The sequence below is a fragment of the Suillus fuscotomentosus genome (genome assembly GCF_016647785.1).
Source record: "Suillus fuscotomentosus strain FC203 chromosome Unknown F5891scaffold_68, whole genome shotgun sequence".
In the NCBI taxonomy this organism is placed as follows: Eukaryota; Fungi; Basidiomycota; class Agaricomycetes; order Boletales; family Suillaceae; genus Suillus; species Suillus fuscotomentosus.
This window is the reverse complement of record NW_024539580.1, coordinates 15,921-38,847: the sequence shown is the minus strand read 5'-3', so window position 1 is coordinate 38,847 and position 22,927 is coordinate 15,921. Positions and strand designations below refer to the sequence as shown.

At 44.7% G+C, this 22,927-nt stretch overlaps 4 protein-coding genes and 1 non-coding gene across 5 annotated transcripts; 3 read left to right on the top strand and 2 right to left on the bottom strand.

Annotated features, from left to right (window-relative positions):
• Positions 1-3,784: 3,784 nt before the first annotated feature.
• F5891DRAFT_927034 (uncharacterized protein) lies at positions 3,785-4,241 on the top strand (the record flags this gene model as incomplete). Its single annotated transcript, XM_041373891.1, has 2 exons — positions 3,785-4,033; positions 4,083-4,241. Coding segments are annotated over 2 exons (408 nt in total), but the record flags the coding sequence as incomplete, so codon positions are not given.
• An 8,203-nt stretch (positions 4,242-12,444) lies between these two features.
• On the top strand, positions 12,445-13,939 carry F5891DRAFT_1194307 (uncharacterized protein; the record flags this gene model as incomplete). Its single annotated transcript, XM_041367908.1, has 2 exons — positions 12,445-13,095; positions 13,742-13,939. The coding sequence occupies 2 exons, from the start codon at positions 12,445-12,447 to the stop codon at positions 13,937-13,939; spliced, it is 849 nt and encodes a 282-aa protein (XP_041220828.1).
• A 1,206-nt stretch (positions 13,940-15,145) lies between these two features.
• F5891DRAFT_1194306 (uncharacterized protein) lies at positions 15,146-15,966 on the bottom strand (the record flags this gene model as incomplete). The annotated part of the gene is made up of 3 exons (XM_041367907.1): positions 15,146-15,474; positions 15,520-15,673; positions 15,724-15,966. 3 exons carry the CDS (start codon positions 15,964-15,966, stop codon positions 15,146-15,148), a joined length of 726 nt encoding a protein of 241 aa, XP_041220827.1.
• Positions 15,967-20,819: 4,853 nt separating this feature from the next.
• Positions 20,820-21,185, top strand: F5891DRAFT_1194304 (uncharacterized protein; the record flags this gene model as incomplete). Its single annotated transcript, XM_041367906.1, has 1 exon — positions 20,820-21,185. One exon carries the CDS (start codon positions 20,820-20,822, stop codon positions 21,183-21,185), a length of 366 nt encoding a protein of 121 aa, XP_041220826.1.
• A 1,625-nt stretch (positions 21,186-22,810) lies between these two features.
• Positions 22,811-22,892, bottom strand: F5891DRAFT_t102. The gene has a single exon. It is a non-coding gene; the product is annotated as a tRNA-Gln (tRNA).
• Between the last annotated feature and the right edge of the window lie 35 nt (positions 22,893-22,927).

Genomic DNA, 22,927 nt, shown 5'->3' with positions numbered 1-22,927 from the left:
GTACATCATGTCTTATTACATAGGACATTGGATCTGAAATATTGTGCTACTACTTTTGCCTACAGGGTTCTGGATTTCTATGTATCTACATAAATATTGGACTCCCCATAGCATCATCATCATCTGAGTAGAGGAGAGTCGTTCTCTGATGCTTAGGGGTCAAACCTGATATTTCATAGTTCTTAGTTGATATTGCGAATATCATCATTCCTTCACCGTCTGTATCCTTCATGGTTATTATTGTGCACACCACTCGCTTTTCCGATGCTCACTATTGCATCACTATTAGTTTCCAATAACCTGATGTAGAAGAGGAATTGGTAGTGTGGATATATGGGTGGTATGAGATATACTCAAGTAGTCCTCGATGAGCGAGATGTGTGTCAACCCAAGGGGATTGCTACTGAGAAGGTTCCTCTAAGTTTATATGTGGAGGGAAACACTGGACCGGGTGCTTGGTCAAGCCTGGTAAGGTGCGTGATGATGAGCAAAGCACAAGCGAGCAAAAGTGATGCAAAGTGCTAATGAGCGACGATGGGTGACGACGAGCAACTATAATGGTAATGCATGCATGCGGGTGGTGGAGCAGAGCAACTCTTAATGAGTTGGGAAACAATTTGACAGAGTTTCTGGTAATGTACGGTGGCAGGCCCTTGTATTGTACTTAGATACTTATTGTTGGTTTGTAGGTACGAGGGAGAACTAGACTTAGAGTCCAATGATGTGCAGGCAAAAAGATAGTCCTTATACAGTTTAGGCACGAGTATATATACTAGTAATGTTAAGTGCTGTCAAGCGCTAAAGCGAACCGAGAAGTGAAGTGGATATGAGATAATATGTAATATAAGGGTTCATGACAAAACATACGGAATATAACCATAAGCGCCGGAGATATGTCAGAATAAATGGAAATATGATGGGAATATGCACCGATGAACTGAACGGACATGGAATGGATGGACGGAGGACGAGCAATGGAACCAAGGATGCACGAGCAGCCGATGAAGTGCTTGAGTGCACTGGGTGAGATATGAGTCACACTATATTAGGAAGTGATTGGGACATTGGGAATCTAGATCCCTGCAAGCCCACAGAGATATTAGTCTCTACACCAAACCCAAACCCAAAAACATCAAACCTGACACTTTTGCATCAGACATCATAATTATACCTTCGGACATTGTTTCCCGTGCTCAGACTATTGACCCCACATTACTCACTGACCCCAAAAACTATTCCCAGACCACAGACCCCTGGGTCAAATGCACTTGTCTCACCAAGTATAGCAGACTAGGCAGTGCAAGACCACAACATAAGATATTAGTTTGGAGCCATCTTTGTATAGCCCCACTCTGTGTTGTATTCCTACACTGGGCCCAGCCCAGGCCTAAGTCACAGCCTAAGGAAGGCTTGGGCCTGGGCTTGAGTTTCGAAAAGCTCGAGCTGGCAGCCTAAGCTGTGGCTTTGGCATGTTCAGTGGCACTGCCATAGAAGCCTCACCAGAGGTATGTTTCCCGACTCTATTTTTGTCTTTTCAACCTTCTGACTTCCATTACTCTTATCAGCTTCAATGGTCCATATGTCACAGTGAGTTGCCATGTCTTATTTGTGCTTCGGCTGGTCGACATTATTCACATCGCAGTCAAAAAGCCTGCTCTGTCCAACATATCCAGCAATTTATCCTCCTTTGAGGCCTTATCTCTTGTGTGTTGCTACACAAAAGCCATGGTGAGCTGCCAGCACTATGTCTTGTGCTTCATGAGCTCAACATAACTCACTCTGCTGTCAGAAAACTAGATCTCAACTGTGCAAGCCAATATTTTGGTAATTTTGAAGCTGTCATATCCCATATTCTGGACCTACATCTGACAATATTCCCATGCCTCATCTGGACCTTCAGATGCCCTATCCATGTCTCTAGTCCTCTACCCATCCAGATCCCTGCACCTCTGCACCTCCACATCTGCACATCCAGATCCAGATCCCTTTACCTTTGTACATCAGACCTCCATACCTCTGCAGCTATCCCACATTCCGGACCAACATCCGATGATGTTCCCACGCCTCATCTGGACATCCGGACCTCCTGTCCATGTCTCCAGACCCAATCCTCTATCTGTCCGGATCCCTGTACTCCTGCATCTGATATCCATATCTCCGGGTCTCTGGATCCGACCTATGCTTCATATCTGAACCCAAACCTTAAATCAGTGCTTATCCCCTTATGGTATTCACTTGTCTCCGGACTTCTGAATATCCAGATCTGACCCGTGTCTATCTTCCATGCCTTTCCCCTTTGTAGGTTCCTTCTCCAGTTAGACTATACTCATTTTCCGTACCTCATTTCATTTCCGGCTTTATTTTCCTATGTTCTCATCTCCGTCTTCATTTACTATTTTCTACATGCTCTGTCCACAGCCTCACATAGCTTTGGACTGTACTGACTGATTCTCTGTTAAGTCCTCAGTAGTATATAAACCCCTGTAGATACTCCTGTATTTCCTTAGTCTGATTATCATACATATAGTCCTCACACTAGATCCCACTCTAAGTCTTCACATCAGTTCTAGTCTTCCGACTTAGTTGATATCTATCTCAGGCCTAGGGAGAAATTCCCTAGGCCAGAGCTCCACTCCTCTGCTCCTTTGCTCCTCCAATCCTTCACTCCTCCACTCCTCCAATCCTCTCCTCATCCAATCCTCCATTCCTCTGAGTTTCCAGAACTTTCCCACGGTCCTCCGGACCTCTTCTGCTTTGGACTTTGTCCTTGCAGCCTTTTCTCTGTTTGCTTCTATTCAGGACTTGTCCTGAGTAGCCATTACACATCTCCATATCAGGACGAAACCCCATGGTAATTTCCAGAAGTTCCTCCAGAACTTTCCTGCACTCATCCAGAAGTTGCTTGCACTCGTTCAGAAAGTCCTTCTGAACTTTCCTGCACTCGTCCAGAAGTCCTTCGGACTTCCTTGGACTTTCTCCAGACATCATTCTGAAATTAAGGGCACATACTCAGATAAGGGGTGCAGCACATGAGCTGAAGCCAAGCCCCTTTGAATCAGTCCTACTCTTTTTGCACGGTCTTAACAGAAGCCTTATGTGCTTTACCTTCACAAGTGTGATTGTCCACCCAATATCTTTCAATTGATTTATGTTGGTACATGTCCCTCTAATGTCCCAACTACCTGCTACCTACCTATGACGAGCACAGAAACCAAGCACTGTGTTGCGCATCCTATACACAAAATCAAACCTACAGCTGCCCTTCTTCAACATGCTGAGAAGGCAGCACTGCCATCCCAAACCAAGATAATTCACACTTCCACGCTGCTGAACATACCTCCACTTCATCCCCCACTGAAATTGCGGAACCTCCATGCACCTCTCCCATACCATCAGCATCATCTGCTGTCGACCCCCGCAAAAGGGTGCATCCTGAAGACTCTTATGAAGACTCTGATGGAGAATCTGGCAATGACAAGCATGAAAATGCATGTACTAATCCCAAGCCTTGAAAGCAGTACAAATCAGCTGTTGTCCCAACTGAACCAGAATTGGTTGATGCTGACAGTATTCTAATTGACATTGACGTTCAATCTCTCATGGAACCAGTGTTGACATGAGAGGCCCAAACTGCTTACATTGACACTTTTTTGGTGCTACCTTTGATCATGCAGGGGCAAATGGAAAGGTGAAAAAGCACAGGAAGTACAAAACATGCCCGTAGGTCTGCTGATTTGTAGTTGTACTCACATGTTGATGCATGCTCAATAGGAAAGAATGTATTCTTGTTAACAAAATATCTACCCTCTGTCGTCACACCAAGGCAAAGTTCTCTGCCAAATATCGGAAATGGGCCAAAGAACATTCATTTGAGTTGATGCTTCCTGGCAATGTTAAGGCCTGCAAGGAAAATGCTGCACAGCAGAGTATTAATGTGCATCTAACTGAGCGGAAGCTTGCTGAACAAGTGGTTTCATATGCAGATAAGTTGTTCAAACAGGCTGCAATTGAGTGGCTCATGTCCACTGATCAGGTACTACATTTCTCTTATGATTGAATTGAATTAATGTCTATTTATCTAGCCAATTCAAGCACTTGAACATCCAAAGTTCAAAGAAATGATCAACATTGTGGCTCATGCAACCAACAGCATCAAAATTCCAGGCAGGAAGGCAACTCATGTGGAGATAATGAGAACCTTCAAAACTCATCTTATGGAGCTCAGGAGCAAACTTGATGTAAGTAAATTTTATGATATTGCTCAATCTACTCGACTAATGTGGACCTATGTATGTAGGGTGCCACTGTCAAGGGTGCCATCAATACTGATGGTTACTTTGCTGTCACGGGACACTGGATCAAAGAGAAGACTACTATGCAATGGGAACTCGAAAGTGCACTGCTCAGATTCACTCAAGTCAATAATGCCCACACAGGCAAGCATCTTGATGGTGCTTTGTTTAAAATCCTCAATCATGTTGGTGTCACACATAAGGTAAGTTAGGTTTACTGCAAGTATATTCATTAGTCTCATAAATCACACTAGCTCAGACACATCACTTGTGACAATGCCGTGAACAATGGCACCACCCTACAGAAATTTGCAAAGCTATACAAGGCCAAATACAATAAGGAGTTTCCTCAGTGCCAGTGGAAAATAAAGTATGTTCAATCATCACTTCTTACTTAACAAAATCACTCCCTGACAAATCTAATAGCTGCCTAGCCCACATTATCAACATTATAACACAGACCTTGATCAGCTCATATAGCAAATCCCCTCATTACAACCCCCATGACCTGAAAGCGCACAAGCTGTCCAATCGAGATGAAATTGGCCTCATTCGTAGCATTTGCATTAAGGAATGTTCCTCTATGAAGTGAAAGGAGCTGTACTGGAATGTTCAAACCAAGGGAGGCATGTCCCAGCTGATGCAACTGTTGATTGACATGAAGGTTCGGTGGTCCTCAACTTATATTATACTCAACTGTGCAGAGATGAATAAGGAACATGTTGACACATTTGTATATGAGATGGATTGTCAAGAGCATGATCTAGACACATGAATATTGACTTTTTGCAGCTGTCAAACATTGAATGGACACATGTTGGGCAGTTTGCCAATCTTCTCTCGGTACATTATTTTCTATTTATTTGAAGCTTGCTACTTATCTTGGTTTTTTAGTATACTGACATAGTCCAACAAGCTTTCTCATCTGAATGAGGTTTAACCTTACACCTTGCAATTCTGGCACTCGAAACTCTTCACAAGGCTTGGTCATCATGCACAGAAAGGTCGAGATATGCGAAGTTTGCTCCTGCGCTCGAAGATGCAGCTGCAAAAGTCGATGAGCATTATGAGAAGATGATACACTCCACTGCATATGTATTGGCAATGTGTATGTTGTTTATTTTTTTATGAATGACTGTGAGTCTGACATTTGCACTTCAGTACTCAACCCCACAGGGAAAATGTCATATTTCATGAAGCATTGGCTAGAGGATCTGCACAATGATGTTCTTTCTACTGCAGAGACAGTGGTGAGTCATCTTTTTTATTTTATCAACATGTACTACAACTAGTTCAAAGCCCATTATCTTCAGCTGAACCAAGTGACATCGTCGATGTTACAGCACACAACTAAGCCCAGCAGAACTGGCAGTCTCAAGAAGTTAATTTGCAAAGTCCTCAGTGACTCTAAGGATGATTCATCAGCCAACCCAGTGCCTACTTCAATTGGTGACCCAACAAGACCATGGTGTGCTGAAGTTTTGGCCTACCTTGAGACAGTTGAAGCAGCTCCACCATCTGGCATGTCTACCATTCAATGGTGAGGTGTACATATTTTTTTGCTACTCAAAAATTTGACGCTAACAATAATCTTACTTAAAATAAATGCGCAGAGGTACCCTATTTGGGCCTCACTTGCACAGGATTATCTGGCCATTATGTTATTGTCAGTCTCCAGTGAGAGGGTGTGCTTGCAAGGTGGCATCACCATCACCAAATGACGCAACTGGCTTAAGGTCGACATCATCAAAGCACTTCAGTGTCTTAAATGTGCACTACAACATGATCTCCTGTTCCAAGAGCCTGTGCCATCGTCTCTTGTTGAGTTGGAGCACCTGGACAATGATGAAGAAGAAGTGGAAGTAGAAGAGACTGGTGATGACAAAGAAATTTGGGACATTCTGCCTTTGGGTGATGATGCTGAGGACATGTCAGACACTGAGACAGACATTTACTAGATATATTGTAATTATGCTGCCTAATGCCACAGTGGTGTTGAGCTGTCTGTTGGCTGCGAAAAGCCATGGCCTGGTTGGGCTTAAGCCCTGGCTTTGGGCTGGCTTGAGCTCATGGCCTAGGCTCAGGAATCTTGTGAGCCTAAGCCGGTGTAGAGACTCATGCCTCTCATGGTATGATATGGCACTTTTCACTAGGGAGTTCATTGCACGAACTTGCAGCACCACTCAGTGTGCTATCCACAGCTATTCCTATATGAGGTGCAGCTTTCCTGCGCAACGCGTGCCATGTGCACACCATTCCTGTGCTTCGCGATATATATGCGTGCGTGCTTTTCCGCCCTATAGCACCAGCCATCCAGATGCATCCATCCACTGTCCACCAAGTTCTCTAGTGCATATATTTCCATTTCTGTTATTAGCATATCATTCCACCTTTATTTTTATCATGGACTCTCACTCATATATATCTTTACATACCTTACTCGGTAGCGCTTCGGCTCCGCATGACAGCGCTTAGGCCCTTACCACTTTGCACCTTACTTGACCTATCACTTTACCTACTACTTACTACCTAGAAAGTCGCAGTAGAAATCTATTCCTTTACACCTCACACTCTCATCTCTTATCTTGCATTATAACATCACTTAAGCTTAGTCTCTCTCATTTCCGCATACCTGCGCGCACTTTCCCGCACTTTGTGCATTCCCGCGCCTTTGTGCCTTGCGCGCACCTGCGCACTTTCTCACGCTGTAGGGATTCATTTCTGGTTGGGCTTGTAGAGACTGTTTTTACCTTACCTTATGTTGGCACTTTTGTAGCTTACATAATCAATGAACCTTTTCACCAGTTTTACTATGAGTCTGAGAGATCAGCAAGTTTTTATGATATTTCCTCTACTCTGAGCCTTGAGCCTGGTCCAGAAACCCTTTAGGGTCGAATAGCAGCTAGGTTCTGCAAGACCCAACACATTGTTCAGACTCACCATCTGAATTGTTGTACCTTCAGCGCGACCTACAACACTTATAGATACAGTCTGGAGCCCACCGCAAGAGGAACAGTCAGCAAGATCTAGTTCTGCGCATTTCACACATATAGGTCAATCTCTTTGCAATTTCAAAAGCTAATCATTTTCTAGTCATGCATTCTCGCGCCTTGCACGCGCACAATATTCCCACGCCTGTGCGCCTCATGCGCGCGCCTTTCATGCACTTCAAATTCCTTATAGAATGCCCATCTGCAGCACGGCAAACATGCCCAAGTTCAACGGCACTACAGAGAACCTCGCTGAATTCATTGACACATATGAGCAGCTCGCTGATGAAGCAGGACTCCAAGGACTCGACCGCATCAAAGGTATTATTTGCTACCTTGAATGCGATGACCAAGAACTATGGGGAGGCATGCCCAAAGCAGCAGTAAGCAATTATGATGCATTCATGGCAGAAGTAAAGGTAATGTATCCTGGATGGGATGGTAAAAGATGCTACGCGCTCGCAGACTTGCGTGCCATTGCGCACGAATATGCTAACAAACCAATGCCCTCTTGCACAGAACTAAGCAATTACTTGCGCGCATTCAGGAAGGTTATGCAGCCACTTATAGATGAAGATCATATTGGAAAGGCCGAATGCGACCGCTTATTTATGGAAGGAATCCCTAGCGATGCTCAGGCGCAAATTTGCTTGCGCCTTATGATCAAGTTCCCTGACCACCATCCATATGACCCATACCCATTTATGGATGTCTTCGCAGCTGCACAGTTCCTATTACCTGTGCGTGCTTTTCCCACGCCAGTTAGTGCACCCATGGTAGCGCCAATTGCAAACTTAGTCACAGCGACCACACCAGTACAAGCTAAAGTGGCTAAGTGCAAAGATCGCTACTATGTGAACCGTGCAACGCAGGATACGACCACTAGCGCTAGTGTGGCAGCTGGACTCTTCTATCGTGCACCCTCAGAAGTTGCACTTGACAAAAGGCCACCAGTTCCAATTCTTGTGCCTCACATGCACACTGTTCCCGCACCTTCATGCAATTTACGCGCACCTCAGCCATCAACTGCGCCAGCATGCAAAGCCATACCAGAATGCATCACTTTGGATCATGAACTCGAGCGCACGCTCGTGAAGCGCAACCAGAAGCGCACCGCAGGTGCCTCTTCACCTTCATTATCAGCACCATCTCCTTCACAATCTCTATCATCATCCGCATCATCATCACCAATCGCATCGCAAGTCAGGGATGACTCTAAACATCTATTGCACACTAACGCGCCATCACTCGAAACATGCGCGCCTACCGCTATCGAATCGCCAGAAGTCAGGGATGACTCTAAACATCTATTGCACACTAATGCGCCATCACTTGAAACATGCCCACCCCTCACTATCGCAACACTTAAGGAAGAAATCTCACCAAACGCACCATCACCATCGCCGCTCACATCATCAGAGGTCAGGGATGACTCTAAACATCTATTGCGCCTTAGCACGCCTATAGAGGAGCCTCCTACTGCATCAGAGACTCAAGTTACACCTTGCATCAACCAGAGTTTGCCTCTGGTAATTCCAAATGTCACTAATGATCACACACACATCGCGCTTTTTGCTTCTAGTGACTATTGTATGCCAGTAAAGTATCCGTGCATCACAGCGCCTAACCACCAAGCAGAGCATGTTTCAGGCGACCCTGGGGTAACTCAGGCGCACCATATTGCGCCTGAGGACGCCCAATGCGTGCGCCTAGAGGCATTGTATATTTATCCTCATCTCATTTCACACTTTTTGTCTTTTTCATGTTGGAAGCTCTTAAGGAGCTACATATATGATGATTCCAAACACTTTAAATTCATCTTCGCACTGCCCCTTGTTCATGCGCCATGGTTGCGCGCATCACGCGATAATTCCCGCGCCTCGTGCATTTATCATTTTGGCAGAGTTTTTGCACTATCGCATTTCTATTGCTTCTCCCCTTTTAAATCTCATTTCTTTCATTCAACACAAGGTATATTCCAATCAGCCATCCAGGCACGACTTAGGTGCACACCTGACACATACATATGCGCCTAACTCCCCTATCTTCATCTTCAACTTCACACTTCCCACATTTATTCACATTCTTCGTGCTTTTGCTTACCATGTCAATTTCATTCCTGCATGCCCTGATGTGCACTATTTGCAGAGAAATGGCCGTTCCTCGCATGTTCGGCCAATATAATCAAATTCGCGCAAAATCACCCCAAGGCGCGCACATCACGCGCATCCTATCAGCTTGTAGAGTGCCTCTACACCCCTTGCAGCGCCTCCCATTGGCGCGCCTTCAACCTGCAGTGCGCTGTGCAGGAATTCATTCTGCCGGTTACTAGCCCCCCCCCCCCCCAAGCATGCCAGCCTTGCACATTCCAACCTTACCTTGGGTAAAGCGTCAGCTCACAAGAGATGTGAAGCATGCTAGTTACACGCTCAAGTAGGAGGATCACGTGCTTCAGCAGTGCACCAAAGAGAAAGATATACCATTGCTGTCCATAGGATACCATTCATTTTACCCTGGGTTTCATCCAGTGCTCTTCCATTTTTATTTCTCTCATTATAACACTGTCCAAAGGACTAATAACTCACTGATATATATGCACATAGGAGTCACCTAAAAGAACATAGAAGAAAAACAACACAACAACCTTAGATTGTGCCCACCTAGCTCAATAGTATTATTTTCTCTTCACATGCATGACACAGCACCATGCCCTTTTTACCTTAGAACATGCACATATGTGCGCAGTCTTCCCACGCTCACACGCACATATGCGCAATCTTCCCACATACATACGCCTCGCACGCATGTGTGCGCGCTTCCTGTGCCTTGCTCATAGGAAGGTGTAGATGTCGACAGCCGCACAAAGAAGACAAGTCGGATAGGACATCCACAGAGTTTACTGTTTTTCTTTCGCATTTTCACATAAAGTTTTACTCACACTGTTCAAACCCTTAGCACCTAATATTTAGCATGCCTAGCAGGACTTGGTTTGGACATGGATTGGATCGCTCTTGGACCGTGCCACTTTGCATCACATGCACACACACATACTGGACTCCAAGAGCATTGCGCAACAGCTCATGGTGTCCCCACAGAATACAACACATGTGACACTCACGTGCTTTCTTGCGCCTTGTGCACGCGCACTTTCCCACGCTTCACACTGTACATGCGCATCTCGCTCACGCTTTGCATGCCACATCCATATCACCCTTACATCATCGCCTCACACCCATGGAACACTATTCACACCAGAGTCACCCTCGCAATTCACCATGCTATGCTGCATTCCCGTGCCTCAAGTGCATATGCGCGCGCACTTTCCCACACCTTCGCACCTTGCATGCACCTGCACTCGCCTGCGCTTCGCACATCGTGCAGTAATTCCTGCACTCACACATTCATTGCCCAATACCCCAAGCGTCATACATGCATCGCACTTGCACACTATCACTCAAGACCCTCACCACACATGCGCTGAGTGGGGACACTCAGAATTTAAAGTCCCTGGGAGATGTAGAGACTCATGCCTCTCATGGTGTGATATGGCACCTTTCACTAGGGAGTTCACAGCATGAACTTGCAGCACCACTCTGTGTGCTATCCACAGCTATTCCTATATGAGGTGCAGCTTTCCCGTGCAACACGCGCCATGCGCGCACCATTGCCACGCTTCGCGATGTATATGTGCACGCGCTTTCCCACGCATGAGCACCCTATAGCGCCAGCCATCCAGATGCATCCATCCACTGTCTACCAAGCTCTCTAGTGCATATATTTCCATTTCTCTTATTAGCATATTGTTCCACTTTTATTTTTATCATGGACTCTCACTCATATATATCTTTACATACCTTACTCAGTAGCACTTCGGCTCTGCATGACAGCGCTTAGGCACGCTATATAAGCGCCAGCAATACATACTACCTTACCACTTTGCACCTTACTTTACCTCTCACTTTACCTAGCACTTACTACCTAGAAAGTCGCAGTAGAACTCTATCTGTTTACACCTCGCACTCTCATCTCTTATCTTGCATTATAACATCACTTAAGCTTAGTCTCTCTCATTTCTGCATATCTGCGTGCACATTCCCGCGCTTCGCGCACATTCCCGCGCCTTTGTGCCTTGCGCGCACCTGCGCACTTTCTTGCACTTCGCTTTAGCGCATACTTCTAGATCTTTGCTGCACTTGCTTCCCCTTTAGGGTCAAATGCACTTATCTTCTCAAGTATAGCAGACTAGGCAACATGTGACCCTACAACATTTACAGATACAGTCAGGAGCCTCGTTCATGCCTCACTGTATTGTTGTTTCTACACTGGGCTGGAACATCACTAGTTGACAAACAGCAGTATTACACACTACACTCAAGTTTGACAGTGTGATCTATAGTAAGGCATCTACACACTTGGGCAACAGCCAGATTTTCTTCTACCCTCGTGGAGATCAGTTGTTAACCCCTGTTGCTGCCAGTATCAAATGCATTTATAATATGCTGACAGGAGAGTTATTGTTTGCTGTACAGCAACATATCCTGCTAGATCACCATACTGTCAATCCCTTCTCAATGTACTCTGATTTTCCAGTGAAATTGTACTCAATGAACTTTGAAACCCACCTTGAAAATGCCAAGGTGTCATGGGTCATTAGCCACTTTGCACAATGGAGGGTTTCTGACTGTCACGCTGTGATCCTATCCTTATTTCGCAACTGAAACTATCTAGCCAACACTACTATCAATATCTATAACTCTCCTGACTCAACTTGCATTCACCACATGCAAGCCCTGTGTAGCACGGCCTGGTAGAGATATGTTGACAATGAGTTCCCTTATGTAGACTACTATTTGTATACCATTTGTCAGCATTGCGTGTATAGGTGTGTATTTTCTGGATCAGCAAGGCTCGACACATGTGATCTATGCAAGGTCAACAAAGGTCGGTGGAGATATACTGACATCGTGCATGTACCTCATGGGCTACATCATATCTTTTCACTTAGGTTGAGGTGTTCTAGACTTTGCTATACCAATGCCAGATGAGGCAAACAATATTCCATTAATATTAAATGGTAGCTTCTTAATCAAAAGCAGACAATACAGCCTATTCCAAAGCCTTGTGCCTGCCCTCTTGTGCCCTGCTCAGCTACCGCCATCATCATGCGTCGTCCAGTGCCCATTCAGGGTCAGGCTCCCCCTCCAGCTGCTAACTTCAACCAACAAATGCTATCATCAGGACTGTCAGATATGAATCAGCCAGCAGGACTGACCATGGTACAACATCATCTGTCCTTGCTCACTCCCGAGGCATGGGTAGCCCTTTTCAGCCAGATGCAGAAGATTCTGCCTCCTCCCCCACCTCCTCTGCTAGCACCACTAGTGCCAGTAATCCAGCCAAATCTGGAACTTCTATCATTGATGCAAGACCTTGCTCGAAGGATGGAAGGAATCGAGAAGGATGTGTCGACAATTAAACATCAGAATGTCAATGAGGACCTTGCAACTGATGGAGATGTTGACACTGAAGAAGAAAATCAACCCTGTCCTCAACAGAAGCATGCAAAAAAGAAGAAATCCAAGGAACAAGCATATATCCCGAATGTGGCAAAGGTGAGGCTTACTGCAGCACAACTGACCACATGTTCAGTGCAAATAGTTGCCTCTGCTCTTCAATCTGCTGTCACTAAGACATATCAGGAATGTCTGCACAAGACCATTTACGATCTCACCGGACTCATTGCAAGTGAAATCGGTAGTGATGGAAGTGATGACACAATGTCCAATCCACCAAAGATGATGTTCGACTTCCAGGTGGGTGCATCCCATGAGGCGAACTCAGCAATTTTCTCCTAGGCTGCAGACATCGTCTGGAAAGAACAATCTGACAAGGAAACATGCTCACTTACTCACCAAATTGTGCATTATACCCGCAATGATCTTGTTGCCTTTGTGAAGTCAAAATTCCGGTCCTACAAGCGCAAATATATTGAGAAGACAGATGAAGGAAGGGCAGTGAAATGACAGAAGTTCAACATTGTGAACAAATGGCTCTGTCACCAGGAACATGTAAGAATTTATTTTGTCAGTGGTTGTGAGCTTATACAGACAATGGGGGTGAGAAGCAAGCAAGAAAGAAAGATATACAAAAGGCAGCTAACCTTTCGGAATGTGATGTCTATGCTGGTGTTCCTGTATGGGAAACCATCAGACCAGCATGGAGATCAGAAGAGGTTTGCTAGTAGCTGACATATTCTGAGTCTACAAGTGACTAACTGGTTCAATGCAGGTCCCAAAGATTTTTGAAGAGCTAGACTTGATCTGAGATGAGCAGCGCAAGGAATCCAAGCAAAAAACAGCACTCACCAGATGTGTTAACCTTAGCAACAACAACAACGCTCCACCGTCAATTCCAATTTTCCCGTTCATATTCAATTCTAAATGGCACGACTCTTACCAGGCTGGAACTCCTTATGCACCCATCAAGATGTATGAACAGGACCCTCGAGGCTTCAAAAAACGAGAAGGTCAGCATGATGAGGATCTCCCCCAAGGCAATAGTGAGAAGGCCAGCAAAAATGGCAGCACTGACAGCCACAGTGTGAATGGTGATGGCGATGGTGATGATGGTGATGATATCTTGGATGGTGATTTGTGATGATTGTTACTTCACAGGTTCATTTCTTGGTGCTTAAAGGTAGAAGTGAATGCATGCTGTTGTTCAGAGCAAAGATTACAAGGATGTACTAATTAAAAGACTTGGACTTCCTGTGCAACAACGTTAATTGACATCTATATGTGCGAGTGTTTAAGACCTACTTGACTAAGTCCGACAGTAGCCCACACATTGACTGACCTATCTTGATCATCCTTCATCTGTAATGTTAGATGACATGCCTGTGAGATGATGAGATCTGGGGGAATCAACTGAGGAGGTCAATAGTGGTGTAGAGACTCATGCCTCTCATGGTGTGATATGACACTTTTCGCTAGGGAGTTCATTGCACGAACTTGTAGCACCATTCTGTGTGCTATCTGCAGCTATCCCTATATGAGGCGCAGCTTTCCCGTGCAACGCGCACCATGCACGCACCATTCCCGCGCTTGAGCGCCCTATAGCGCCAGCCATCCAGAAGCATCCATCCACTGTCCACCAAGCTCCCTAGTGCGTATATTTCCATTTTCTTTATTAGCATAGTGTTCCACCTTTATTTTTATCATGGACTCTCACATATATATATTTTTACATACCTACTCGGTAGCGCTTCGGCTCCGCATGACTGCGCTTAGGCGCGCTATATAAGCGCCAGCAGTACATACTATTACTGAACTTACTTTACCTCCCATTTTACCTATTACTACTTACTTACTACTTAGCAGAACATAGTAGAAACCTATTCTTTTACATCTTGCGCTCTCACATCTCTTATCTTGTATCATATCATCACTTAAGCTTAGTTTTTATCATTATCCACATACGCGCGCGCGCGTGTTCCCACGCCTTGCGCGCACCTGCGCTTTCTTGCGCTTCACTTCTGCGCGTACCTCTAGATCTTCGCTGCACTCGCTTCCCCTATAGGGTTGAACGCACTTGCCATCTCAAGTATCGCAGACTAGGCAACGCACGACCTTACAACTTTTATAGATACAGTCTGGAGCTATCTTTGCTCCTCACAGTATTGTTGTTTCTACAGCAGGATCAAGAAACATCTTATGCTCCCAGAGAAAAACTTCGAGCTCAGGGCTATAAAATACATCCGTTAGTGAACTAATTCTACAAAAATGATACTTACTATTGAACCCAGTGGTGTAAATTTATGTCAAGTTTCCTGCGAAACCACTTGACATCTAGTAGAATGAATTCTCACTCAATTCCATGCTGGCTGTGTGAAATAATTGTGAATACTTGTCCCACATAACACGTGTCATTGAGGTCCACTTGAATGATAGAGTTTGAGGCTTTGACCAGCGAGGATGAAGAGGCAACACAACGACCATCGAGTATGATATAGTTGTGAAAATTTGCACGTGTAAGGAGGTAGTTTGGGTCCGGATTTTCTGTGCTTGCACAGGTCATAACACTGACAACATGAGCTTGTGGGTTGGTATTCTGGTAGTGAATGATGAGCTGGTGCTGCTGATCATGTGATAGTCCAGCTTTCATATGTGTGCCGAGGGAAAATTGGATGTTCACTGACTCAGAGTCAGTATATATATTTTGGAGGATCATTGGCTCACCATTGACACTTGACTGCTCTGTTTCAAGGGCAAGAGATGCTACCATACCTTGGATGTCACCATCTGTAGCCAACATGAGCTGAATGCAATCAACAACAAGTCTTGATCCATCATTCTCGGCTGCCAACTTCTCGGCTGCTAATATGTTACCAAGCTAGAGACACAATGTGAGCTCAATTCATTGACAATTTGAACAACACAAACCATTGTTTGAAGCTCTTGATCCTTCTTGAAAGTGCAGAAGAAGCTAACCTCAAATTCACCAGCACCATGATTATTTGTAGAGTAGCTCTTGAGTAGTTTGTTGAGCCTTTTGAAGAGGAATGTCCAGAATCCGTATACTGGCCCATAATCACGCAGTTGATTGAATATATGCATCACCCAATGGTGCATTGGCTTCACATCTTTTGGATGAATCTGCTTGCCTTTGTTAGCAAATAATTTCATGCTAAAATGACCAGTACCTTGATAAACTTAATCAGATATTCATGAAGGAGGTGTTTCGCTCATGGGATATTGGCATCCTTGACAGTTTAACCAAGGATGATTTTCAATGCAGCAGCAAGATTAAGAAAATTACTTCCGCTGTCCTCATGCATCTGCATGACTGATTTTTCACTCGCTTTTTCATCGCCCTTCTTTGCCTTACCAGTTGTGTTCCTTTTGATGCGATCAGCTTCGCATTTTTCCCAGTTTGCTAGGCTCATGTCATGTGCTTTTTTGTCCTTTGGATACCATTTGTCCCAAATAAGAGGGATCTGTTACCAAGTTTGCTTAGGTTATGAGCACAATGAACACCCGATTGACATACCACAATTGGCCCTAAAATGAGTGCAAGACACCTTTGAGAGATAAAGATGTATCTGGTCTAGTTCTTGTGATACCCTGCTGTTGCTGTGCGCTGACATAGAGTATTATTCTTGATCCAGGAGGTAAACCATTGACAGCGAATCATGCCTGTAAAGTGTTAGAACCAACATGACAGAGATATAATACAAACCTAAAAGAAAGCTATGCATGGGATCAATCACTGTCATTTGCACAGGGTCAAAATATGGTAGGCATGAGAGTTCAAACCATTGTGTGCTGTGTTTTTTGAAGAACCCGTCACGTTGATCTGTCGGAAGATCTCGGTATTCTCGTGCACAATGTATATGCTCTTGACCATCTCTCACAGGAAACTCTGCAATTGAAGAGTGAGTCGTCACAGTACAACACAACGAAGGCTTACTATCATAATGCATTGCATCCTCTGTCGCTAGCTTGCTTTTAGGTATATGACATCAAGTACAGAACCCTTCCTCCTTGGAGTGGTTCCCAAACCCACAGACTTTACACATCGCAGGATGGTCACAACAAATAGCAACCAAGATCACCTGAATTTGTCAACCATCGGGATGCTTGGGTGTCTTGATGAATATACCATTATCATACGATGCGAGAAGGTCATCAACATAATTCTTCATAAAGTATTGGAGCTGGTTGCTGTTGAATTCTTTGGGTCCAGGAGTGATGCCAAATAACAATAGATTCCGTGGGCAATACCTTAGAGAATTGGTGATTAGTAGATTTTAGATTGTATGATATACTGTAAATGTGTTGGCAGGTTCACAATACAGCTCAACATGACCCCGGAGCTGTGGGAGCTAGATGCAGCACTTCGTTCATAGCTATACCTGTGCAAAATGTAAGGGACAATCCTGGATGAGGATTTGAGCATACCCATCAAAACCAAGGGTAATCCCAATCCTCAGCTCATCTTGATCACTGTGATCAGGGCTGTTATTTAAAAATAACTTGCCATCAGCTCCACATAAGGACTTCCAGACTTCACCATCTTGAATATGAGTCCTGGTACCTGGTGGGCTCTGATCTTTTCACCACTGATCCACCTCCTTTTCAATACCATCCTGCCAGATAAGACAGAGAAGCGCATTGGAAAGAGGATGCTGGGCACATTGTAGCTTAGGTTTGCATTTAAAAGGGGCAGAAGAGCGAGTTTTGGGACCAGAAGTAGGTGCTGGTGTTGATGAATTGGGCAGGGATGGCATAGCAGTATTTTCATCTGATGGAACAACAGTTTCAGATGATGATGCTATAACTCCTCAAAATAAAAATACACCACAATCTGAATAACATGTGGTGGAGTCGGAGTCTGGAGGAAAGACACGACAACAGCTTGGACATAGTGGATGAATGTGGAACTGGTCACTAAGCTCGAGTCTCATGTAGATGGTTTTGAGAGTTTGTTCGGGTTTATCTTGTACTCTGAAAACACCGAGCCCATAGAATATGACAGCAAGCACTTTTAAAATGAGATTATTAGTGCGATGCGGAAGGTGATAATGGAGGTTCAACCATGGCACTAGAAGTAATATAATCTTCCAGAACCAGTAGGGTGAAGCGTTGTCAAGGACCTTGCAAGCCTGTCAAGATGGACAATCAACTGGTGTGTCGTTTGTGATTGTGGTAGTATCCTCATGTCACATTTCATCACTGCCAGGAACTGCTGCTGCAGGTGCGAGCATGTCTTCGCTGGTATTTGAGGGTGGGAAGCTCTATCAAGGAGACCAAGCAACAATGTAGGCCCTACTAGTGGCTCACTCGTATGTTAAGGGCCACTATCCTCATCCTCTGCATCTGAGAAGTCATCTAAAAGCAGAGGCATATCAGAAAACTGATGACCATCAGGCATCTCCATGTTATTGAGAAACATATCCTCGGTCTCGAGAAGTTGGTCTTGCTGTAAATTATCACCTGTACTTGACTGGATCTCGTCAATGTCCATTTCAGATGCAAAGTCAAAGCTAGCAACAGAGACGTCCATTTCACTGACTGGTGAAGGCATTCTGGATGTGAGCATGTCAAATAAATCTGCATTAGTGTCTGCAAGGCCCATCAGAGGATCAGAAGTTGCCACTGATGTGGGATGATCATGAGGCTGGAAAATTCCAGTAGGTGATGAGAGTGGCAGCAACAGAGGTACTGCAGGTGTCCCGATGAGTAGTTCTTGGTGTTTTTGGGACTGTGTCAGTACTACAACATTGATTGATATATTTTAGAACATATCTTACACATTTTGAAAGAGGGGGACACTTGCCAAGTTGTGGAATGTCTGTTTGCATCGCCATGCTACTACCAGATGGACCTGCGACTATCTTCATCACCTTTGCATGCGCTCATGGAACCGGTGTGTGCGAGGAATGATAGCTAGATGAGAAGGGGTGAAAGGGGAAGAAAGGGTGAAGTGGGATAAAACTCAAATAGACCTCTGGACGTGAGTATATGATTCGGCCCAAGGGGATTGCTACTGAGAACGATTCCTCTATGTAAAAAGTGGAGGGAAATCACTGAAACTAATAAGGGTGGTTGAGAATGGATGGGACGTGAATGCGATGCAAGCGTGAGTGAGCCGCCATTGATGCGGCGCAAAGTGAGGTTGAGTGGCCGAAGATACATTATGTTACAAGTAACATCGGCTACTTGCCCCCTTATCATTTTTCCCTTCATCCTCGTCCTCGCCTACCTCCGGCTCATACTCCTTTACCGACTATCCATTGACCGGATCCTTGGGACCGCTTCCGTCCCTCATCTCCCTCCTATCGCACCAACGTGCACATGTGCCTTCGGGCTATGACTCATTCTGACTCGTGCCACCAATGTGGCTTTCCTTATCTTCCTTTATCTCTTATCTGACTCGTGTGTGCTGCGCATTGTATCTCTTACCGTTGGTTCATTCCAACATTTCTTGGTCTCTTTCCGCATTCGACCTCCCATCACTAATCAGGCTATGCTGCCATCGTACCTATACCCTTTCTGTTTCCCCTTTGCCCTTACCTACTGTATGGTAGCCTTGCCCTTAACCCTTTCCACTTAGTATAAGTAGTCGGTCACCTTTGTACTAGATTCCCTAACTTGAATCTACTCAATCTTCCCTCGAACATACTTCCCTCTGAAGCCCCCTCAACTTCAGTCTCTAGTATCTTTTCTTAGGTGCTCATTGCGCCTAAGTCCACCTCAATCGACTACTCTTTGTTCGGACAAGACAGTCCTTACTTTGAGAATGTCAGTGACTTCGAAGACATCCATCTTAGAAGTCACGTGACACGCACGTCTCTGATATCTGCTGACTCAATGTCGCCAGTCTCAGTTGCTACACCGGACCCTTCCGGTTACATCATGAACGTTAGCAGATGATGCCCCTCTTAGGGCTCTGCCTAACAGATCTATTTGAGTGCATAACACGTTAACGTGCAATAAAGCACGGCCATGTGGAAAAGATATGCAGGTGCCGCGAAGTGTTATGACGAAGCGGCTGAGCGGTGAAGTGACGAGAACGATGGATTCATAAGTAGCGCAAAGCACACTGAAATGAAGAACAGATGGGATAACACGAAAGGCCGATGGATATGCGCGGCAGTTGATACAAAGTTTTTGACTTGAGATTCAGACGGTAATGTGTGCCAGTGGATGATAGATTCTATGGGAGGTAAAAAAAAGAAGATACATGAAATTCGTAAGTACAAGTATATATGAGGATGCGCCAAAGTGCTATTCGGAGCCGAGTAGGTAGTGGCTGTAGGTAATAAGGGTCCATGATGAAAGTAATAGCGATATAAATGAATTAGCGTCGGAAATATGGCCAGTCTATTCCAAAATAAGTGAAATATGCACCAATAGACCAGCGGAGGGCATGGATAGGACAGGATATGGACGCGCAACAGAGCCAAGTAAAAGCCGTTATGGCCCAACGAGCTCACGCCCGTTGTGCCTTCGGCACAAATCGAAGGAGCGCTACGCGCTCCTTCAGGGGAGAAAAATGAGTGTTGTTCCTTCGTCACAGGAAGCCAAGGAGGGCTACGCCCTCCTTTGGCTTCCTGGCCTCAGGCTGCATCCTAATAAATTGTGCATTTTGAATGATTTTGAAATATATTTATGAGCAGCTTTTCAAAAAAACTCAAAGTACAATCTATCACACCACATAAAAGTACATAGTACTACATACAATCAGTCAGTGCTATGTTCTTTGAGCAGGATTTTGACCAATATAAAAATACAAAATATGTAACAGTATCATTGAATGTATTTGTTTTCCCATTTTTCCCTGCTTCCCATCTAGGGATCAGCAGGGGTATGGGAAACCCTTGAGGGTAGGGGTAGGGGTTTGGATCTGAAGACCCCTGTACCCCTGGGAATATACCTCCAAATTGATTACCATAGGAGTGATGGATCAGTATAAAATTTTGAAGTTGTACATGTGCCTTCAAATGGTAATATATGTGATTGGAAAAAATGTTACCATGGGGTATACCCATGCTAATCCCTACTCCCTACTCCCTACTCCCTACTTCCTACTCCTGTCTCCTGTCTCCCGTCTCCCGTCTCCCGTCTCCCATCTCCCGTCTCCCGTCTCCCATCTCCCGTCTCCTGTCTCCCGTCTCCCGTCTCCCGTCTCCCGTCTCCCGTCTCCCGTCTCCCGTCTCCCGTCTCCCGTCTCCCGTCTCCCGTCTCCCGTCTCCCGTCTCCCATCTCCCATCTCCTGTCTCCCGTCTCTGTTCTCTCAGTCTCCCATCTCCTGTCTCCTGTTCTCCCATTTCCCCATTTTCCTGTCATCACATTCTCTGGTTTTTGAGTCTACATTGTCTTTGTCTCCTTTTTTTATTTGAATCTTATCTCCTGTCACCACATTTGTTATCTCCCTGTCTGTAATTGTATCATATGTTGTTCCATTTATGTACATATACAGTCACTACTAATAATTGCAGTAGGCAAAACACTCAAATCCTGTTGTCCCCCTGCTCAAACACATTATTTAATGCCATGTACACATACAGTTACCAATGTTGTTGCGCAACATTCCCAATGGGTGACGTTGTTTGAGTCGCCGCTCGAAATATACATGAAAACCACGCGAGTTTCCAAATCGAGGTTAAGCGAGCTAAGCGCAAACCACATGGCCTTTAGCGAAATAGGCGAAAGCCACGCGAGCGCCCAAGCGTTTCCGAAACTGTCGTACTTTACTTCTTAGATACACACGCATGAGCCGCAGCCATTGGCCGATAGCAGAAAAGATCCGCGCCACATTAGTGTTAGTGCACGCAACGCAAGGACCTATGGGACAACACAAAAATAGCCTTTATGAGGCCACAAGGACTATAAGTCCTACACCGGTTTCGACTTTTTGGCCTTTTCTTCCTTCAGACAGTGCTTGTGTTCATCATACTTCAGTATCTTCTTGCCTTTCGTGCCACATTCACTGACACACTCCCCACATGTACATGCAACAAGGCATCTCTCACTGTCATACTAGGATAAATAGTGAGCTGACAGTCATTCCATGATGTACAGTAAGTAGCTCACCTTATTCTTCTTTGCTTGCTTTCCGGACATTGAGTATAGGCATGAAGTTCAACTGTATGTAGTTGATGGTAGGGCAGAGGGGTGATGGGGACTTGGAAATTTTCCGACTTGCAACTCTAAAGCTTCAAACGGTAACATTGTGTCCATTCACCTGTATGTACATCATGATACCTAAGGTAGACTAAAATAAGCTTATTGCGAATCTGCCGAATGAGCCGAGGCATGTGGATGGTGACTGGATGCAGGTGGACATGTAGGTGTTGAAGCACTGGAGACATATCTGAGGGTAGATTGGTTGACAAAAAGTATATGAAGTTATACCTGACCTTGCTGATGACAATTGTACAGATGGTTCATTGACATGTGTTTTCTCAATATAGCCACATGTAAACATGTGGCGTAGAGACAGGCCTGGAATGCAGTGATTGTTATAGCTTTCAATATGAAAATATTTATTTAATCTCTTGCATTTTTGCAGGCAGGTGAGCAGGCAATGGGCGGGCAGTAATTGGGCAATATATTTAATCTGAAGACAAAACTTCAAGTTTTGTCATCACATTTTGTTGCTGCTGTGAACTTGATATTTTCGGCCAGGTCTAATTGTTTGATACAACTTAACATATCGACCATGGACCAAACTTCAAGTAATTGTCCCAAGTTGAACATCATAATAAAACTTGAAATTCAAGCACATGCTCAAAATCTGACAATATTTCTTATTTTCAGTGATGTATGGTTGGTGCAAAAATAGCTGCCAAAGCTGTATATTTTGGATGTTGAACAAACCACTGACAAAATTTGAAGTTGTGTGCCCATATATATGTTAGTTTAAATTTCAAAAATGTTCTTTGCATTATGGATAACATTAAAACTTATCTCAAATGTTTCTAACCCTGCTGTGCCTGTTATTTCTTAAGGAATGAAAAAACAGAGGCGATACCAGGGTTCGAACCTGGGTTTCGGGAAGATTTGTATGTCAAAATCCCGAGTGATAACCACTACACTATATCGCCTTGGTAATCTGTTGGTTTAGCTGTGTTTGGACGGG